The sequence below is a fragment of the Lichenostomus cassidix genome, chromosome 4 (assembly GCF_008360975.1).
Source record: "Lichenostomus cassidix isolate B80296 chromosome 4, HeHo_3.0, whole genome shotgun sequence".
Classification (NCBI taxonomy): domain Eukaryota; kingdom Metazoa; phylum Chordata; class Aves; order Passeriformes; family Meliphagidae; genus Lichenostomus; species Lichenostomus cassidix.
In genome coordinates, this window is record NC_139484.1 from 54,534,648 (window position 1) to 54,555,499 (window position 20,852).

Sequence of the window (20,852 nt, forward strand, 5' to 3'; positions counted from 1 at the left end):
CCAGAGGTGGAATTAGTGTCCTAGTCTGTGTGGGTAGACCTGAGATGTCTCCATTGTTATAGATAGGGATGGGGTTTTGTGTGTAACGTTTTGCTCAGAGCAACACACTTAATCCATAGTTCAAGTTCCACAGGAAACTGTACGTCTGTCAAACTTGCAAATGTGTGTAATTGGTATGAAGATGAATTCAGTTCAAAGGGAAGCTGACTGATTAAGAAAACTTTGAGTTCCAGTATCTTATAAAAAATAAATTGTAGAAAATTGAAACTTGTTCCTTTGCATACTTTGATTGTTTTGCATAATCAATAGGAACTCCTGACGGAAGTGCAGGCAGTGAGGTGCTGTGTTCCATTATGCTTGCTTTCTTTAGGAAGCAGTAAGTTTACAATTAAAAAATCAGCTTTGTTTATCAAACTCTGGTATGTACTGTGCCAATTCATTTTTTTTCTTTTTTCCTTTGACTCTTGCCTACCTTTTGCCTTTAGAAATTGTGTTTAATATTGTTAGATGCAGGCTGTGTGTGAGAGCACAGTGTGAGGGGAAAAAGAGGGGAGTGAAAAAGGGGCCACTTTGGTGTCCTGGCACAGGCTGGGCACAGTTTGGTTCGTGATGAGAGCAGCTCCCCTGGTGCAGTCTGTGGCTGGCTGTCAAAGGGCTGCTGATGCTGGCACCGTGGGTCTGTCCTCGGCAGCTCTCATCTCCTCGGCATCTCTGGCTGGAGCTCGCTGAAGAGCAAACAGGAATGCTGCTTAGGACCCTTGCGTGACCTTGGAGTAGCACAAAACTCCTGGAGCACTGGGTAGGTTCCTTTGCTTGGGTTTGTAGCCACTGAGTAGAGCTTTGGCTAGGTCCTAGTCGGTGTTGGTTGTTGCTAATGGCCTCTGGCTTCTTCAAAGTGTCAGTCTACAAAGAAAAATAATGTCATGTAGAAATTTATTGGTCTGCCTCTGTGAATGAGAAGGGAGTGTAGAGAAATGGTCCCCAAGTGTACAACTGGCTTTAAGTGGCTCAGCTGCTCTTCTGCTTTTGAGTGACAGTGGCATTAAGGCAGCACAGAATCCCAACTATTCATCTTTTCTGGGTAGAGCAGCTGTCTTTCAGTAACAGCTAGAGGAATGCAGCTCTCCTCTATGACACTGATGTGAGGCAAGCTAAGATAGGAAGGATAATAGGTTCATGCATAAAGGACTACATTATTTCCTTTACCTAAACAACTGACTAAGGTAAGAGGTAAATATTTATTTACCATCTAGAGATATTATATAATATATGTCATTTAAGTTAAAATCAGAGTTTTAAAAAATAGTAGATAAAATCTGATTTTACCCTATCTGTATATTTTGCAAATACATTAATGTTCCAGATAAATAATTAAACTAATAGAATATTAGTACACTAATTCCACTTAATTAATACTAGGAATGTATGAGCTGAGAATAATGGTTAATGAAATTCTAAATCTTTCCCCTTTATCCCCAGTCCATCTTGTCTCTTCACCCCCCATCTCCCTTACCTATAGTCTATGGATATAAGTTGTATATATATCCTTCAGGAAAACTAAAGGTTAAGTTTTTATTTAGGATGGAAGTGTTAGCCCCTAAGAAGAAAACACATGAGGAGAATGAAGATTTGCAACAGTATCCTCAGAAGCCTGCAAGCTGCAAGAAAATGCTTAGGAATTGCTGCTTGATAAAGCGAATTTTTGCCTGGAAAAATTTGAGCTCTAAAGGTACCTTTTCTATTGAAAATTTTAGTGTAGGTGAAATTGTTGTCCTTCGAAGAATTCTGAATTTTTGATACAATGGTTTTACTGAATTTAACATCAGTCAAGTTACAGGTACAAAAAGTCTCTGCTGTCTTGAGCCTATTGTGCAAAGAGATTAAAAATGGTACAGCTTTGATTGAGGTGCTTTATCATAATGTGACAAAAATAATTGTACTGCAGGAGTATTCATTTTGCAGCACATAAAAATACATGGTCTGCAGAAAAAAAAATCCTTCAGTCAGAAGATAAATGAGTGAATGTAAAACCCAGCAATCTATCAGGGCCCAACCCAAAATTCTGTTTTGATGAGTAAAACCTCCTTTCACTGTTGTCAGGGTATATTTGCATGGAAATTACACAATCAATCCCTTTGTCTTTGAGGAAATGGAGAAAGGTAACACTCTGTCACATTTATAGATAATGATGTTATGTACTGTATTTATTAATAAATACTGAAAGAAATGCTTCTTTTTAAATTAGAACTTGGCTGTGAAATATCTCACCATTGAAAGTTGAACTCTTTTATGAATGTTAAATTAAGCAGCAACATCCTGAAATGATGGTTTATCTGCTTCACATTATTTCCCTCAGGAACATACAAACAGTTAAGAATTTTATTCAGCACAGATTCATCTCTTTACCATCGTATTTGTACTTTGCAACATTATGTAAAAACAGGAGAAAAAACACTGCCCTGAACAATTCTTTTGCATTTTGGCAGCATTTTTCATTCCCTTTTACACAGTTTATGACATAAGAAAAACAAAATCAAACACAAAAGAAAACACAAAATCAAACCAGGTCCTCAGCACATTCAATTTGTGTCAAACAGAATGAAAAAAAATGCATGACATTGCTTTGTCAGGAAGAGCTAAGTCACCATAACCTCCGTATGTGATATGTTACTTTATTTACACATTTACTTTAAAGGCTATGCTCTACTAGCTTAGTTACAGCTTTTTGAAACAATGTTCTGGTTAAATAGAACCTACCTCTGGTTTTAAACTGCACTGATCTCTGCATTGTCCAAGTAAATAAGGGCTTCATATGCCTTTTAATCTGAGCATAAACATTTAACTATTCTTGGCCACTCATTTTTAAAGCTTTAAATTAATATTTTCAACAAATGGCTGCTTTAATCATATGCATATTATGATTTGCTAAATACATGCTTGATTTCCCATTATTGTATTAGGTTGTACTTATAATTTGCTGCACTTTCTTTTTTTTGTATTGTTACTGGAGCTAATGAGGCAAAAACAGATTTTCTGTAACTCTTTCAGAACTCTCTTCCTTTTATTCATGTGCATTTTTAGTATGTTTTTCATCACATTATTTATCATCAATCTCAGTAGCTTGAAGCAATCACCTCTCTAGAAATGATGGGTGAATCTAAAGTAAATGGCATTGAAGTTTATAGGTCTGATTCTTCAGTACCTTCACACTGGCTAATAATTTACACCTCCACAAAGGGTCTTAAAACAGTCAATAGGTGGTGACAGAACTAAGGATTTATTTTATTTTGGTAAAGTGAATTAGCAGAGAGATGAATCACTATAAAATCAGACTCGATCAAGTTACTCTGAATTACTCCAACAGAGACAAAGTCAGAATCTGACACACACTTAACTCAAAATGAAGCTTTTGTTTTCACTTTATGTAGTACCAAATGATAGAAAGCACATTCCCACAGGGACACCTTTACAAGAAGCTTTGAATATTTATCGGGATCAAGAAGACTGCCATCCTGAGGTGCTTTCTTCAGCACTTTTCTGTTGTCCAAAGTGACCTCACTGGCCCAATAGGTTTTGTTGGACTGCAGTGATAGAGCATTCCTGCTACTCATGGCAGTGCTGTAGGAACCAAGAGCATGTGGCTACAGATCTGCTTGCTCAATACCCACTGTTTTCTGTTGGAACCATGAAAGTGGGTTTGCAAATCATATCGTGGTGCCTCATTCCCACTCAGACATTCTTTTACACAAATCAGATTCCCCATCAGTTATCTTACACTGATTTGTGTAAAAGCATAAAAATGGTAAAGTGGTATAAAAATAGTCATTGCGCAGTTGAGACTTGCAGTTTAGTATTTAAAAAACAACTGAATTTTTTTTGTTCACATTTCTAAAAAAATCTTAACTCTAAGTGCCAGATTATTTGGTAATTCATTGCCCTTGTAGCATTTGCAGCTGAAAATGCTGGAAAGTAGTGGATATTTGACCTTTCTTTTAAAGCAGAGATTATTTCTCCTCTACAATTAAATTTTCGTACTTTAGTTTATTTGTATGATCTTGCAACTGTGTTTGTCAACATGTTTTAACTTCATAGAATTAATTATACTTTCAGAGACAATTTCCATTTATAAATTTGGAGCAGGAAAATAAATATTTGATTTACTGCAATGTTTGGATGATTTAACTCTATTTTCAGAATGAAAGTCTTCACTATTAAGATAAAATTTTAGAATGTCCTCACACTGGGGATGTCTTCCTGCTCTTCGTGTTTCAAAATCTAGGAATAAGAAGAATGTTATATCATAAGTACCGGAAAGATAATTATGCTCAACCCTTTTTGATTCAGTATTTAAACAGCAGGGATTCAATGCACGAGTGCATCCTCAAAAGGATAATCAAGAGAATTTTAAAAAAGCACCTTATTGTATTTCAGAGAAGAGTAAATGGAATAACATGGTTGTCAATGGAAAACATTTCTGTAGTAAACCCAGTATTTTAATCAATGCTCAAAGCTCAGAATTTGACCAATTCCATCAGACAGTGGTTTCAGAGAGCAGATATCTTGTAACTGTGGCCAGAGGAACAGACTATGGCTAGTGCCAGGAATGCATCAGTGAGACCTCGATACAACAATACCGTCTGAGCCCAAGTTTAAAGGAATTGTTGAAAAATTTTCACTTTCAAATGATCACTTTCAAAAATGAGCAGCCCTGAAGTATTGCCTCACTAAAGTGGCAGCCTTCTCAGGAAACCTAGGGCAATTATGAGACTTTCACAATTGTTCTATGCCATGAATATACATTTTGCTGCAGATTTTATAAAATGCAAATGAGAGACACCAAGAGGAAAACAAGTTGTCTGTCATGAAGATAAATTTGGAGGCATCGCACTGCTGACTCTGCATTTCACACTGCTAAAAATATTATACATTATAAACTGTTTATTTGTATTTTTTACATTGTTTGTGTTTCCTCATATCACATATTTATGAGTTGAGAAATGAGTGCTTTAGGAATAATCCCAACCTGTCAATCATTGTGTGTGTTTTTCTCTGTCAAATAGTACATTTGACAAAGTATGTAAGGAAAAAATAGCCCAAGTTATTTCAGAGCTAGTTAAAATTCTGCTCTGCCTAGGGTACTTCATATTGTCTCAGACTGTGGAGAGCTCAAAAAATTCCTGCTGAAGATTGTCAGTACTGTGTTTTTAAATATGCACTTCATGTGGACATGATAGTAGTTTGTCTCCTGTAACCCATTTGCCTTTGCTTCTCCTATGCAAATAAGTTGACCATTGCTTTGAAATCTAGTCACATCTCATGGTCTTTCAAAGACCATGAGAAACTTTTCTTCCTGGTTGTTAAAAATTAAGAAAAAAATTTATTCATATTGGATAGGGGTTCTTTGGGCTGAAACATTTTTCCAATGTCTGTCAGCATTACTTCCCATGTGCTTGTTTCTATGCCTTTTCTAGTGAGCAATGAAGTGATGAGGCAAACACAACCTGTAAGGTAGAAAGTGATGACATCAGGATTACATGCAGGGTTTATATTCCACTATCAAAGCCCTCAACAGCCTTAATTAGAAAACATCATGACATAATTATGAGACAGGAGCTTTTTCCTAACATGATTACTGAAGCAAAAACTTTTTTTTTTCCTATGCATAGAGTGATAGTTCCTGAAATCTGCCTGGTCCTAGATAACCTTCCCTACAGGAAAACCATGAAATAAATGTTGTAGATAAAACTGTCAGAAAATAACAATAAATAATAGATACTCAGTGTCAGGAATATACTCCTGACTTCATTCCCTTGTCCCAGTAGCTGCTCTTTACTAACAGCCCTCTCCTAGGGGATTGCTGATGTACAGTTCAGATCTTAACTTGTCCAGTAATTGAATTTTTATAGCCTGTCAGATGTATCATTTTTTACTTCATGTCATTTCAAACTACATCTAGTTTGTGTGGGTTTCTTCCCTCTCATCTTTCTCACAGATGCTTTGAGCATTGTTTGGTTTCTGCTGAAATCACAGATTTATGTGAGAGGACCTTTCAATGGGCACTAGAAAACATTTGTCCTGTGTGCCTATAGAACTGCAGTTCACACGACTTTGCAATTTTGAGTCTGAAAGTCTCTAAGAGGGAAAAAAAAGTGGGGGGGGGGGGGAAGGGGGGAGGAATGCAGGAAAAGGAGAGATCGAGAAAGGGAGAGAGAAGTTGTGGAGAGATTGAGACCTTGCTAGACCTGTTTCTCCTTTCCATTCTAGATGCTCAGCATGGAAATAATTAGATCATAACCCTATGCAATCTTTGTTGAATGACCAAAAACAGGCTTTGTAGTTTATGACTGCAAGTATTAATGACTGAAGAGATGAACACATCTGAGCTGCTCTGCTCTGAACACAAACACAGAAAGCCATTTAAAAATTGAACCTTTAATGGTTTTAGGCAATACAGAAATTATTATTTTGCAAAAACTACAAAAATAAATTTACTTGAGAATTCTAGTCAAGCAATGTTTAGCTCACTTCTTCTATTTGAAATGTTTATTTAAATGTTTTACAATTTGATGGTGCTGCTCTTGGAGTACATGGTAATCTTAAGTTTGCTGCCCAGAACTTAGACCCAGGAAAACTTACAGTGTGAAAAGCTTATTCACTTTGTGTCTTTGAATGATATTTTCTCAGAATTAATGAACATTGCTCAGTATTGCTTTGGGTTTTTCTTTAATTACAGTGAACTCTGAATTAGCACTGTTTTCTTATTTGTCTCTAGTTAGTCAAGGTTTCATGTTGCCTTATACCTTTTGGCTCTCTGGGTAAATTATACATTTTATGTTATGAAAGTTTTACCTTCTGAACAAATATTGAATGCATTGTATACACATATTTTTTTTAACTCACTGAACTGGATGGAAAATGTGGATATACTCTACTTAGATGTAAAAGTGTTGTTAAGTGAACATTTTTATTTACTTCAATTTTTTTTCTTGAAACCAATATAGGATTCGATTCTTAGCTAAATAATTCTTCACAGTAGAATAATGATGTAGTTGAATATATTTACTAGCTATGAAAAAATTGTTTTTAAAATCCTAAGAAAATAAAAAAGATAAGGCGTAATAATCTATTTTTAATATTTTTTCTTTTGCTTTACACTAAAGCCTGTTCACCCATTATAATCTCAGACAAAGGAGTTGTATTAAGTTACCTGGCAAAAAAGGGCACTTTGTAGTTTGTTCCCTTCTTGCTAAATGCTAACTCTGAAAGACAAATCATGACATAAAATTAGAGGCTCTCCCTGGTGAACATAATTTTCTTTTAAATTTGTAGCACAGAGAGATCTGATCTCAATAAGACTTATAATACTCTGTTCAGGGCAGCAGTAATAGTTAATGTCACAAATCAGGAAAGTGTATTACGTAGGAATTCTTGCTGTCTTTCAGATCATTAAAACGGGAATTGGAAAAACATAGATTCTCACAATTTTGAACCATTCCAGAGTGATTAATGTTTTGAAAAGGGGTTTTACTGTGTATTTGTATACAGGCTTGTTAAACTGAGTATTGCATATAGCTAATGAAAATGTGAGGCTCTGACACACACTCTTGTATGTATAAAATTATCTTGCGTAATTTTTGGATAGAGAAAGTTTAATAATCACTCTCCTATATTTCTCATAAAAAGCACCCCATGAACATATATCTTACGATGCTTCTAAGGTTTTAAAATTAAAATTAGAGGCCACAGTCATTGCAAAAGATCTTGCAAAAGATTTTTACTCTGTACTTACAAGGTTTTTAAACATTTTCAAATTTTAAAACAAAGGGGCTGAACTCTTGCAATAAGCACTAGTTTACAGTTTGGGGAGAATTCATACATGCATCTTTAGAGCCCTTAAAACAGTTATTAGTGCCTATAAAAGTAAGCATTATCCATAACTACGTTCTTAATACAAAGATAGCAAGTTGCAAAGTGCAGATTATGAAATGAGTTCTCCTTAGAGTGAATGTGGCTGTAATGCAAGGAAAATCATACTTCATGGAAATCAGATTTCCTTAGGATTTGACATTCAAAGGATTAAATATGCTCCACAGTTAACCCCTGAGAAATAAGGCTCAGAAAGATGTGGGTGTATTACTTCACGGAGTTTCTGCTTTATGCTTCCCTGGATATACAAATGTTACACAACAAGATCTGTTTCTCCTTTTCTCTTGGAACTATGTTTCCTTCATGTCAGAATGGGTTTTTATGGTCTCCTGCAATTGCCACCTTTCTAATTCCATCATTGCTGTTATTAGGAGGGACATGATGCTGGAAGATGAAGCCTTAGCTCATGGCAGATTGTTGCCTTTCAGGCTCTGCGTTTGCAAAGAGCGTGTTGAACTCACAAGCTTTTTTGCTCTTTGCGTCTCTTCTCTTTCTTTTCCTACTGACCATTATTAGCACCAAGCTGTTTCCAAAACTTCCTAAGAGTGCACAATTTTAAATTATCTCTAATTAAGGACTGTGAACAGACCCTTTTAATTAACCATTTACTTTTTGATTAATCATCACAAATGTGGGTTTTCTTCTCATATAAAAAGCATGAGGAACATCAAGCTGACTGGAACCTTTCCAGGAGTGTCGCTCTGGACTCTGCGTAAAGAAATTTATTTTTTGATTGAGATCATTAATCCTCCTTACGAATGCACACCGTATTGTTCAATCAGTTTAAACTATTAAAACACAATCCTACCATCTTCTTGAACTGGGCTGAAGAATGTAAGGTATAGCTGATTAACTACTTTTTAATCATCTGATTGTACCAGAAATATAATTGTTTCTCTAATACTTCTTGTTTCTCTAGCAAAATTGGAGTTACTGCTTCAATATTATGCAGATATTTGAAAATTAACCATTGCACTACAATATAGGAATTATATTCTCTGAACATGAAAGCAAGCTATGAAGATCTGACCTCTCCATTGGAGAATCAGATGTTTAATTTTGTTTCCCCATATTTTCCTTCATTTTTACACAAAAGTCAGTATACCCTTTTTAAAAAGAAAAATAAAAGCAATATTTCTAATTGAATGAAAATCTATTACTTAAAAACCAAGTTCTAGTAATCAGAGGTTTGGAATACAATGAATGGTAGAGGTTCACTACTTTTGGAAACTCAAATATATCCTTTATGAAACCGATATGTATTCCTATTAAGTCTCTATACTCACTGTATCTTTGATTTTTACTGTGTCTGCCAACTGCTGATTTTTTATTTTAAAACATTTTATCAGTCCAAAACTAATAGGCCAAAGAAGCATATTAGATTAAGTAGAAGGACTTTTATATTCATGGCATACTTAGAAAATGGAATCAATCTTTAAATATCTTACCACTTTCCATCTGGGCATTATTCCAGCAATTTAAATGGCTAAATATATTCAGAGTTTTCCAGATTAAATGAGATCTCTGAATGTCTTTTTATAAGTGGTATGGCTCACAAAGAACTGAATTTGTTGTGGTGATTGGTGATACCTGCATTTTGTTTACCGAAGTGTACTGGGTATTACTGCACAACTGCATTTGCAAGCATCTGTCCCTGGAAAAAATCCTGTGACTGGAAGGAGCACTTCTATTGCAGATCAAGCGTGCTGACAGAAGCAGCTTCTTAAAAGAAGCAAAAGCAGATTTTTTTTGTTGTTTGGTTGTTGTTGTTGTTGGTTTTTTGGTTTTTTTTTTGCCATTGTGAATCATTAGGACTGGAAATCTTACCATAAAATATCAAAATAAAAGGAAATCTCTCAGCATCTCTCAGAAGTGAAAAGTTAGGGCAGAAAAAAGGAGGGAAAAACAGTAGGAAACAACAAAATTACGTGATGGTTTGTTTGCTCCCCCCCATCCCTCTCCCTTCCACCTTTAATTTAAATGCTTCTTTCTGTGGGAGTCTGCAGTGGGGTCTTGATAGTTCTGGCACACAACAGTTCTGATAGGATAGATTTGCCCTTCTTTCAGCCCAAAGGGGGTAAGCAGGGGACTTGGGGCTTTTCATTGCTGTAATAATGCTGTCCTGCTGGCACCTCCCTGCTGTTCCTCCCAGTAGCATTATCTTTTTGGCAAGGAGATGTGTTCTCAGTTACTCTTTAACTTTCTTACTCATCCTTTCCATGTACAAGAAACTAACAAAAAGTCAATAAGGAGGTAAAGTTTTTCACCAAGCCATCTATTGTTTAGTGGGCTCAATGACAATATTAGTCATATGTGGCAACAGTGCAACTGAATTTTCCAGATCACCCCAGGCAAATGCCAGCAAGCCTATACTGTGTAGGAAAGCAGAAGGCATACTTGGCTTCACATATGTCACAGAAACTGGTACAGGAAATATTGTGCTACTTATGTGCTTTTGTACTATTCTCTGTAACCCTCCATGTTTGAGGCCATCCTGATTTCTTGGTTATACAGGCTGGGAAAAGGAAAATTACAATAAGCCAAAAAGTTGAAAAATTTTAATACCACTAATACTAAAGGTAATTTTCTAATACATCATTTAATTTGTATTATCTTTGGTCTTGGGAGTGTAAAAGCAAGATACTTGAAAGGGTTGGGCTTATCACTGTCAACAGCAGAGAAAACCTATTTCTGACAATACAGGGACTCAGGGTCCAGGGCAATAGTAAGGTGAAGCTGGTTTTGTCACCTACTGCTGGCCTAAGCCTATGCATAGGTTCAAGTTGTCTTGAATGTAACAGCAAGAATACAAAGTATTTAGACCTCAGTCAGTTCACATCATCAATTTCCTCTGAATATAATTAGCATCATTACATCTGAATTCCTTGTTATATTTAATGTGTATGTATATTTAAAGCCATCAAAATACCACAGCTTTTGACTGTAGTATCTATCAGCTGAGCTTCTATAAATGTCACTACGTTTATCTTTTCACGTTTGTGTTTATCTTTGCTGATTGAGAGGTAAAATTTTTAAAGACCCTTCAGTTGACAAGAGCTACCCTTTCCAAGCTGTGATAGTTTCACTGCTTAAACTAAGTCCTTTCATTCATATCACTTCTGACGCAACTGAGATGAAACGTGACAAGTGAGAAAAATCAAACTTAGACAGAGCAGGGGAGTCATCACAGTATGTCCCTACAGTAACATAAAATTATGTCCTGTGTTGCTGAATCTCAATATTCTCTGCTGTGAGAAAACACAGAAGTTAGTCCGTCTCATTTTAGTTTCAAATGATATGGGGACACAGTAACTGACTGCAGCTGTTTATCTTTTTCCTAGCTGTCAAATTTTCCTGAAACCAAAATGCCTCTACTTTTAGTAAAAAAACAGTGTAATTCCATAGCTGTTGACTGAACAATTTAGAAAACAGTGAACTAAACAGGATAAAAAAACTAAAAGAGGTCCATATGGTTAATTTATGCTGGAGAACCGGATTTCTTCTCCCACAGAGCCCCTGTGCTGCAGAATGATAGAATATGCTGAGTTGGAAGGGACCCATCAGGGTCATCGAGTCCAACTCCTGGCCCTGTGCAGGACACCCCAAGAATCACACTGTGTGCCCAACAGTATTGTTCAAACACTTCTTGAATGCTGTCAGGCTTTGTGCTGTGACCTCTTCCCTGGGGTGCCCAAGCACCCTCTGGGTGGAAACCTTTTCCTGATATCCTGATATCTAACCTAAAGCTCCCCTGATGTGACATGAAAGAAGTCAGTTAAGACAAAGTTTAGATATTGACACTATGTATTTCTTGTTTTCTGCGTGAATCCTCGATTTGCAGAGTATTGGGCACTTGCAGCATCACTAACTCAGCTTTGAATATGTATGAAAGGCTGTGTATTAAGCATTGTGAAAATGAGCTTCCATGAGTTTCCTACCAAGTGCCCAAATTAGTCAATACCTTTGATCTTAATCTCAATGTGCCTCTGTTCTGCATAAAGAAGGTATAATAATAACCTCTCATTTCACAAGGATATTTTGAATATAAATGTAGTAATGTTTGTGAAGCACTCAGACACTGCAGTGGTGAACATCAGAGAGAGCTCTGCTTTCAGATCAGATTTTCAATAATGTTTAAGTAAGTTGTGGAGGCACAAATCCAGGAAAGTGTGAAGTTCTGCATTTGGTAAATAACTAATATCCGTGAATTAAATTAACTTATCAAAAGAAACTCCTGTTCAAACTAAAGCACATCACCATGTCATTAAAAAGGTGCACTATAATGCATCTGTAGAAAGGGGCTGAACTAATGCTGTTAGGGTTTATGATCATGGTACAGTTCTTTTGATGTATACTTCCTGTGTAATGAGTGTATGTATACCAGCATTTCTGCGTGGGAAGGATTCATTACATAAAAATCAGATCTTTTCTTGTAGTTCAGCTTAGAAACAGGGGTAATGTGATTGATCTAAACATCAATCCCTAAGTTACAAGGGGTGAGTGGTACAGAAAGATGTACACCTTGCAGTTAATTATGTTAAATCTTGGCTTGCTGGAATGAATGAGAATCTTGCCATTAAGTCTCATCATAAAAGGAATTTAATTCAATTTGCTTTATATAAATAACGCTATACTGATAAGTTAAATCTTTATGTAGGAAAACAAAATATCACCCATCCATTAGCTTTGTAAAATTATCTTTTTAATGTATAATGCATTTGTTTAGAAGGAGCATTTTGGGGAAAAATATTTTGTTTTTTTAGTTGATTCTGTGATTTTAAAATAATAATAACAAAATATTTTTAATTTTTGCTAGAAATGGTTTGTGTCTCATTTTGAACATGGTCTCAACACCTAACCTATTTAATTTATAACCTCACTTTAACTATTTCTTTACTTCATTTAATGTGATTTAAACTATAAAATCTCCAAATCTCAAGAAAACAATAGGAAATTTTAGAATTTTTATTGCCAAAATCAAATCACAGAAATGGGACAAAATATAAATTAATTTTTATAATTTGGTTAAGCTACAATTGGATCTATATAAAAACTAATCAGTATACTATAATTGAAGAGATATTTTTGGACCAGTGTACCAGCTGGTATCACAGATGGTACAGATGGCATAAAGCTCTTTAATGGGACAAAGATAATGTGTTGGCACAAAGAAAGTTTGGTATATGAACATGTGATTTTTCTTTCTCATTATAAACTGTCTAAGTAGTGTAATTTTAATTGAGACACAATTGATACATTTGTATTCCACGAATTGGGTAAATACTAAGATTAATACTTTGCAGTCAATAACATTAGCATAACCTTAGATTGTTCTGGAAAATCTCATATGCTGTAGTAGGCAACAACTTATTAAATATGGCGGTTTGAAAGAAAGAATTGCAAAACTAGTTTGATATTATTTAGCTTACCTGATGGGATTAACAGAGAAATTTATGGAAAGATCTGAATCCCTTATAAAGGTTTTATTCCATGAGCTTTCATATTGGTGTAGACACGGCAAGAAGTGTGATAGTAGTATTGGAAGTAAACAATCTTGTCCTGTTGCTTGGCACCCCTGAGCAGAGCCTGGTTCCATCCTCCTGACACCCTCCCTTCAGAGACTGATAGACATTGATGAGGCTCCCTCTCAGTTGTCCCTTCTCAAAGCTGAACAGGCCCAGCTCCCTCTCCCTGTCCTTGTAACAGAGATGTTCCAGTCCCTCCATCATCTTTGTCACCCTCCTCTGGACCTGCTCCAGGAGCTCCATGGCTCTCTGGTACTGAGGAGCCAGGAGTGGACACTCCAGACACACCTCACCAGGGCTGAGTAGAGGGACAGGAGGATCTCCTCCCTCAACCTGCTGGCAGTGCTCTTCCCAATACAACCCAGGACTCCATTGGCCCTCTTGGCCACAAGGGCGCTGCTGGCTCATGGACAGCTTGTTGTCTCCCAGGGCCACCAGGTCCTTTTCTACAGAGCTGCTTTTTTGTGTTGATGCCCGGGGTTATTCCTCCTCTGGTGCAAGACTCTGCATCTGCTTTTGCTGAATTTCAGATGATTCCTTTCTCCCCATCTCTCCAACCTGCCCAGGTACTTCTGAAGGGCTGCACAGCACCCAGGGGAATCAGCCCAAAGCTGCTCCCAGCTTTGTGTCATTCATTAACTTGCTGAGAAAGATCTGCCCCTTCATCCAAGTCACTGATGAATAAATTAAAGAGTAATGGGCCCAGTATTGAACCTTGGGGGACACCACTCATGACAGGACTCCAACTAGGCCCTGTGCCACTGATTATGACTCTGGGATCTCCTGTTCAGACAGTTTTCAGTTCATCCCAGTGTCCACTCATCCAATCCTGAGTTTGCCTATGACAGTGTTGTGAGAGCCAGTGTTGTGAGAGCCAGTGTTGAGAGCCTTGCAAAAGTTGGGATAGACAATATTTGCTTCTCTTTCCTATCAGATCCTGGATCTTGTGATTGAAATAAAGCTAGTAAAGGCTAATTGCTTGGGATAACAAGTTGCTGCATTCAGTCACCAATCCAGAAGAAAAATTGTATCGCTTAAAGCCCCAAGGGAAAACTTGTGAAGGAAGACAATGCCTCAGGACAGGGCAAACCCTGCTGGGTTCCTGATTGATCAGGAGCTGCAACATTCCTTTAAATGGGCATGACTGGAGACATATCCAAAATATAGCCTTCTCACAAGTCCTCAAAAGTTCTAATTCAAAAAGGAGAACTTTCCTTTCTTTCAGTATCATGAAACCCATTTATACACTTTTGATCAGATCTTTGAAATGGCAGCTGTTTTGTATGCCAGTCTTGAAATTTTTCAATAATAACATTGAGCTTATGATATATCTCAGAATAAATTATCATAAACTTTATGGATATGTAGAGCTGGTATATTATATAAATGATTTCAACTTGTATGAAACCTCTTCACAATTCTAGGAGGCTCTACAATTCAGTGTTGATTCTTAGACAGCAATTAAATTCTTGATTTCTGGGTCATTTTTTCATATGAACATATGTCTGGCTTCCTCTCCCCAGTGTCTATACTGGCTGTTAAAAGTGTCCTACAGTTGTACTTTCTCTGGCTGTCAGTTTGTGATTGCATAATATACAGTTTACACTAAGATTGGAGATTCTGAAGATTTGGGAACTGCAGGTAGAATTGATGCAAGGCTTTGTCCTCTGATCCACCCACACAATAGACTGTCATGCCACTGCTGGAGGAGTCACCTTCTGCATGACATCTTGAGCTGAGTGGTTAACTTTTTGGGTACAGTAACCACCAGGGTACCATAGCCCTGTTTCTAAGGACAAGATACAAGTGAAATTTTTTGGACCAATTTTTAGGTTTAATCTTCCTTAACTCAAGCTGAACTAGAAGTAAAATTGAAAACTTATTGAATTTTAACAGAACAGGGACATACATCAGTGTGTTTCAGTAGCTGATAAAATAATTTGAAGTTAACTATAGAATGCAGCATCTGTTGTCAGAGCAGAAGTCTGATTGTCAGCTGCCTTTCATTGCATTAGGCTCTTGGAGAATTGCTTAGGAAATGATTTATTCTTTTTGCTTAATGTGAATTATAGAAATATTCTTAACCTTCCTTGGAGAAGTGCAGGTGCCTTTGTTCTTGCCTCTGCCTGCTGCACAACAGAGCTTGAGTTCAGTTTTTTGCTGCCTTTCACTTTTTGTAATAAGATGCACTTCTGAAAATTGAGTAAAAAATCTGCCAATTGAGAAATAGCATTTAAACCCTCTCTTTATGCCAGAAATAAATTACTTCACTGAGGAAAAGGCTGTGGGGAAATGAATCTTTTGCATTTCATAGACATTGAATCTCTCAGCTTTTCTAAACACCTAGCAATGCTCTATGGGATCCTCAGGGTGAATTTTCTAATCATTTTTAGTTATCTTCATTTCAAGTTTTATCAAGATATTCAAGTTCCAGATAAGAGGATTTGTATATTTATTTTTCATTAATTTAGTAAATGCTGTCATTTTCTAGAATTTTCCAAAGTAAATAATTGATTATCAAACTACTGTATGAGTTTTTAGATTCCATTATTTATAATTATTCCATAAAATGCAGTCATTGCCAGTGAAAAAAAAAATGCTCACTTACATTGGTAACATAATGAGATATTTCCCCCAAGTAATATTTTAGGATCATTATCATGTACTATTTCAGTAAATTAAATGTCAAAAGGATGTAATAAAAGTCATATTTGAATTAATTACATAAGTTAAAAGTATCAGAGCACTATACTTTGGAAAAGTTCAATGGCTCCACTTACATTTTTTTCTTATCATATAATACAAATATTCTTTCACTTTTGCAGTAGCTTCTGCTGTAATGACTTATTTAAAATAGAGTAGTTGGTTTAGAACTATAAAAATATATTAAAAAGGGACAATTTAAGTATATGGAGCTGTAATAAATAGTTTTTTTTTAATGTGCAAGCATTTGTTCTGATGTTTTTAAAGTAAAATATTCACTGAGTGTATGTTTTCCTGAGACATGTAAACTAAGAACAGAATTTCTTATTTCACTCAATCAGCTTAGGAGCGAAATGTGGGTCAAACCACAGAGATGGATGTATAGATATTAGTTATTTATCTGCTTGATCATCACCACACAGACATGCCAGGAATCCAGCTGTTCTGTGGACAGTGATAAATTGTGCAGAGGTATAACAGCTGAGTTAACTCTGCAGTGGGAGATAATATGCAAGTGCTCATGCAGGACCTTCACTCGTCTAATTAGCCGACTAAGCAATGCTAACTATAGCAGGCATTATGCCATGCAAGCAGAGCTGCACTACTTCTGAGACACAGCTACTGCCTGTACACAATGCTATTTTTGGGAACTGTGAACTTCTCACCGCTTATTCAGAGTGAACTGCATGCATCTAGCTCCCCCCTGGAGTGCAGAGGAAAGAAGGCTGCTTCAAACAACAGGAAAGCTTAAATGAGACAAATGGCATTGAGTTTCTTTCACCTATGGGCTGGGTTTCCTGGAGGCATACACACAGTCTCAGGCTCATTGCTGCTGAGATTGGCCTTAGTGGCAGATCCGCCAGCTGCTGCTTGTCAGTGAGGGTGAGCAATCTGTTTTCTTTCCTGTCATCTCTAAAACTAGATACCTCCCTGCAAATTTGGAAAGAAAGACACCACAACAACTGTCCAAGGAAATCATATTCTTTTCATGTAGTTAGCATCACTGAGACATTAATAATTTTGCTAGTGCGTGGGAGTAGAGATCTGCAAACAGCCAGATATTAGTTCTGGTGGTTGATTCAAAACTACTGGAAAATCCTGGTTTGAGATTGAGAGAGCTGCTTAATGCACCCCAGAGATGTTGCCAATGACACCAAGCTGTGTGATGTGGTTGTCATGCTGGAGGAAGGGGATGCCATCCTGAGGTACCAGGACAGCCTTAAGAGATTGGCCCGTGTCAATTTCATGAAGTTCAACAAGGCCAAATGCAAGGTTGCCTAGAGAGGATGTGGAGTCTCCCTCATTGGAAATATTCAAGCAGTGTCTGGACACAAGCCTGTGCCATGTGCTCTACATGGCCCTGCTTGAGCAGGGAGGTTGGACCAGCTGACCCACTGTGGTCCCTTCCAGCTTGATCAGTTCTGTGATTCTGTCCTGCCCCTGGGTCAGGGCAATCCCAAGCAAAAGAACGGGCTGCAAGAAGAATGGATTGAGAGTAGTCCTGAGGAAAAGGACTTGGTAGTGTTGGTTGGCAAGAAATTCAACATGACCCAGCAATGAGCACTCACAGCCCAACTGCATCCTGCCTGCATCAAAAGCTGTGTGGCCAGAGGGTTGAGGAAGGTGATTCTGCCCCTCTGCTTCCCTCTGATGAGCCCTCACATGGGGTGCTGCATCCAGCCCTAGGAGACCCCAACATAAAAAGGACAGGGACCTGTTGGAGTTATCCAGAAGGGGGACCCAAACGTGATCAGAGGGCTAGAGCACCTCTGATATGAAGACAGGCAGTAAGAGTTGGGAGCATGAAGAAGCAGCCTTCCAGGACCTAAAGGGGGCTACAAGAAAGCTGGAGGAGGGCAGGTATTGACAGGACAGGGGAGAATGGCTTTAAACTGAGACTAGGTTTAAATGAGATATAAGGAAGAACTTTTTTTTATGATGAGGGTGGTGAGGCACTGGAACAGGTTGCCCAGAGAAGTTGTGGAAAGCCCATCCCTGGCAGTGTTCTAGGCCAGGCTGGATGGGGCACTGAGAAATCTGATCTAGTGGATGGTGGGAGGGTTGGAACTAGAGACTTTTTAAAGTCCCTTCCAACATAAATCATTCTATAATTTATTTATTTATTTATTTATTTTACATTTTGAAAAGCTAGGAAAATTGATATTTGGTACAAAATACAAGTTAAAAGGTTAGATCTTCAAATGGAGTAATTTGGATGTGTTCCTCTACAGCAAGAAAAAATTAACTGATGTTGATATAGAGCGACAAAAACTTTCAGTTGAACTAAATAATAATTTTAAGGTGAAATATATTCTGGATATTTTTTTCCCCCCCAATGCTATGGGATTCAGTTTCTCTAAGAGAGGAAAATGTTCTTACAAGCTGTTTTGGAAAAGTTGTACAGAGTAGGTGGTAGGAGTACCAAAACTGCAGCTATTCAGGATCAACCATGCTCAGAAGAGATAATTAAAAATACTTCTCCTTCATACTAAGGTCTATGAGGATGTTAATGCCTCCCTTAATGAATTAGATACATACTGCTTTTTCCATACCTTTTTTTTTTTACTGAGTTGTAGTTCATTTATCATCTTCAGAAAAGCTCTGGCATGTTTTTCATCTGGCCAGCGAATTTGGAAAGAAATTAATGGATGCAAATTATGATTAATAACTTATTTACCCTGCTTTTCTTTTTACGGCAGCACCACCACAGAGCACACATTCAAAATGCCATAAAATCTGCAAGTAGTAACATACACAATATATACAGGAAGTTGTTCACTTGGGAAAAACTCATTCTGCAAACCAAAAATGCAACGAAAAATATTCAGATAGGGCCCTTTGACGTAAAACAACTCTCAAGTTTTGTCATCTCAAAGGCTCTCTATGTCATTTGATTCAAGCTCCATGTCTCTGGTGATGTCAATAAGTTGTGTCCTCTGTGGCTCCAATGTCATCTCCCACAGAAAACTCTCTCCTTTTCTCTTACCAACAGCTCTAAGATGCTAAATGGAGTTTTTGTGGAAATCTTGCACATACTAGTTCTGAACAAGGAAAGACAGGTCTCTTGTTTGGTAAAGGAGAGTCTTTTCAACTCTGAAAATGTGATAAGAGCTGTCCCTTCTGAAATATTCCCCTTCAGGAATATCAGGTTTTTGAAGTTGAGTCATTTACATTTCCTAGATGAAGAACGAGCATACAGCTTTTTAAGAGACACTCTTGTTTAAGCATTCTTTGGTTTTGGTAAGAAATTCTACCTTGCATTGTTCATGAAGTGACTAATTTAAGAATCAATCACACATCCTACCGGGTTGTGTCTTTTCAGCACACTTCATGGACTAATATAAACTTACATGGAGATATTATATTCTTTACTATTAACATCCTGTATATCTTGGCATCAAGAATCTCCTGCTATCTGGTTTCAGGAAAAGAGAAAATTAGGCCTCGTTAATCAATAAAAAGACCCACAGTATTTTTTAAAGTAAGAGGAGATGCCATCCCTGGTATGAAACGGAAAGGTAGTCTAAATATCCCAAATAATTTCAGTTATATCATGTGAAGGAGAAGAAAAGAGAAACCTCTTTTTTCTGCTTCAGGAAGTATCATCAAGTATTCAGAATAAACTACACAGGTTTGGGAGGATGCTCACAATATACCTACTGAATACAAACTTCTTTTATTTCATTTGAAGAAAATGGAAAGAAGCCTAAAAAGGGGACAGGGATGACTTTTCATAGTGGACTTATTTTGTGCCATTTTGCAATCTCATAAGCATGAAAAGGATTGGGCTTCTATGATTGATGTGAGTCCTAATAAAGGGAAAATAATTTTATTTTCATTGGGTCATTTTTAGTTGTGGTTTCCTTAAGACTTCAGTAGTTTGAACTTGACTTGTTTAGCAACTGAAATTCAAGGTAAATATTAAAACAAATATATCTTTTATTTCATACCTTTGGTTTTTTTCCATCAATTACCGTGGAAAAATGACCAAAGAAAAATGTGTATTGGAGAATTTTCTACTCTAGAACTGAAATTATGTAATACCTACAGAAATGCTATCTTTAGGTTGATATAAAGAAAGGGTCAAGCAATGTCCAAAGGCTTATTATTCTTCTTTTTATCAACAATAGATGCCAAACATTCTGTTCCTCAGAATCAGAAGCTTTATTTTAATTCCTTTTATCTAGCTGGAGAAAGGTTAAAGGGAAAGATTAAGGCATTAAGATTTGTAAGAATTACGAGATTCTCTAAAGCATTTTCAAAGAAGCTTTATTTTTGGCTCAGCTGCATGATAACACAACCCAACTTTTGTTCTGGTTTCAACTGAGCTATTTATACTTTGGAATTCACTGTGGACATCGTCTGAGGCTATTGTTATTTTCCCTCATGGGTTTGTTTGTTTGCTGGTGGTTCTTTTTAAATTATATCTGAGACTATTATTCAAGCATTTATTTTGTGCTTGGGATGCTTTAAAATGCCCTTTTTACTTTCTTATTTACACTAAGTGGCAGTACTGTGAGTTTAATTCAGTGGAAGAAAATCTGTATCATACAGACCCAGAGAAGGAGGTGATATTTCTCGGAGCCTGAAGGAATGAGACTTGGCCCCTGTTTCTCTTTTTGAAATCAAGTAAGGGAGCATGACAGGTGGCAGCAAAAATGATACCAACACAAACTTCATCCCTGAAACAAGATCCTA

At 36.9% G+C, this 20,852-nt stretch overlaps 1 protein-coding gene across 4 annotated transcripts in view; it reads left to right on the forward strand.

Moving 5' to 3' along the window:
- Positions 1 to 20,852, forward strand: part of KCNIP4 (potassium voltage-gated channel interacting protein 4) — a 398,679-nt gene that overhangs the window by 39,372 nt on the left and 338,455 nt on the right. The window contains exons 1-2 of one of the 4 annotated variants that reach the window (XM_085059246.1): positions 653 to 799; positions 1,581 to 1,729. The exons of 2 other annotated variants lie outside the window; for them this stretch is intronic. In XM_085059246.1, coding sequence (XP_084915372.1) covers positions 1,582 to 1,729 — 148 coding nt within the window. In that variant the 5' untranslated portion in view covers positions 653 to 799; position 1,581. Of the gene's footprint in view, positions 1 to 652; positions 800 to 1,064; positions 1,224 to 1,580; positions 1,730 to 20,852 lie in introns of those variants that run through there. One more of the 4 variants, XM_085059245.1, reaches the window with a different exon arrangement.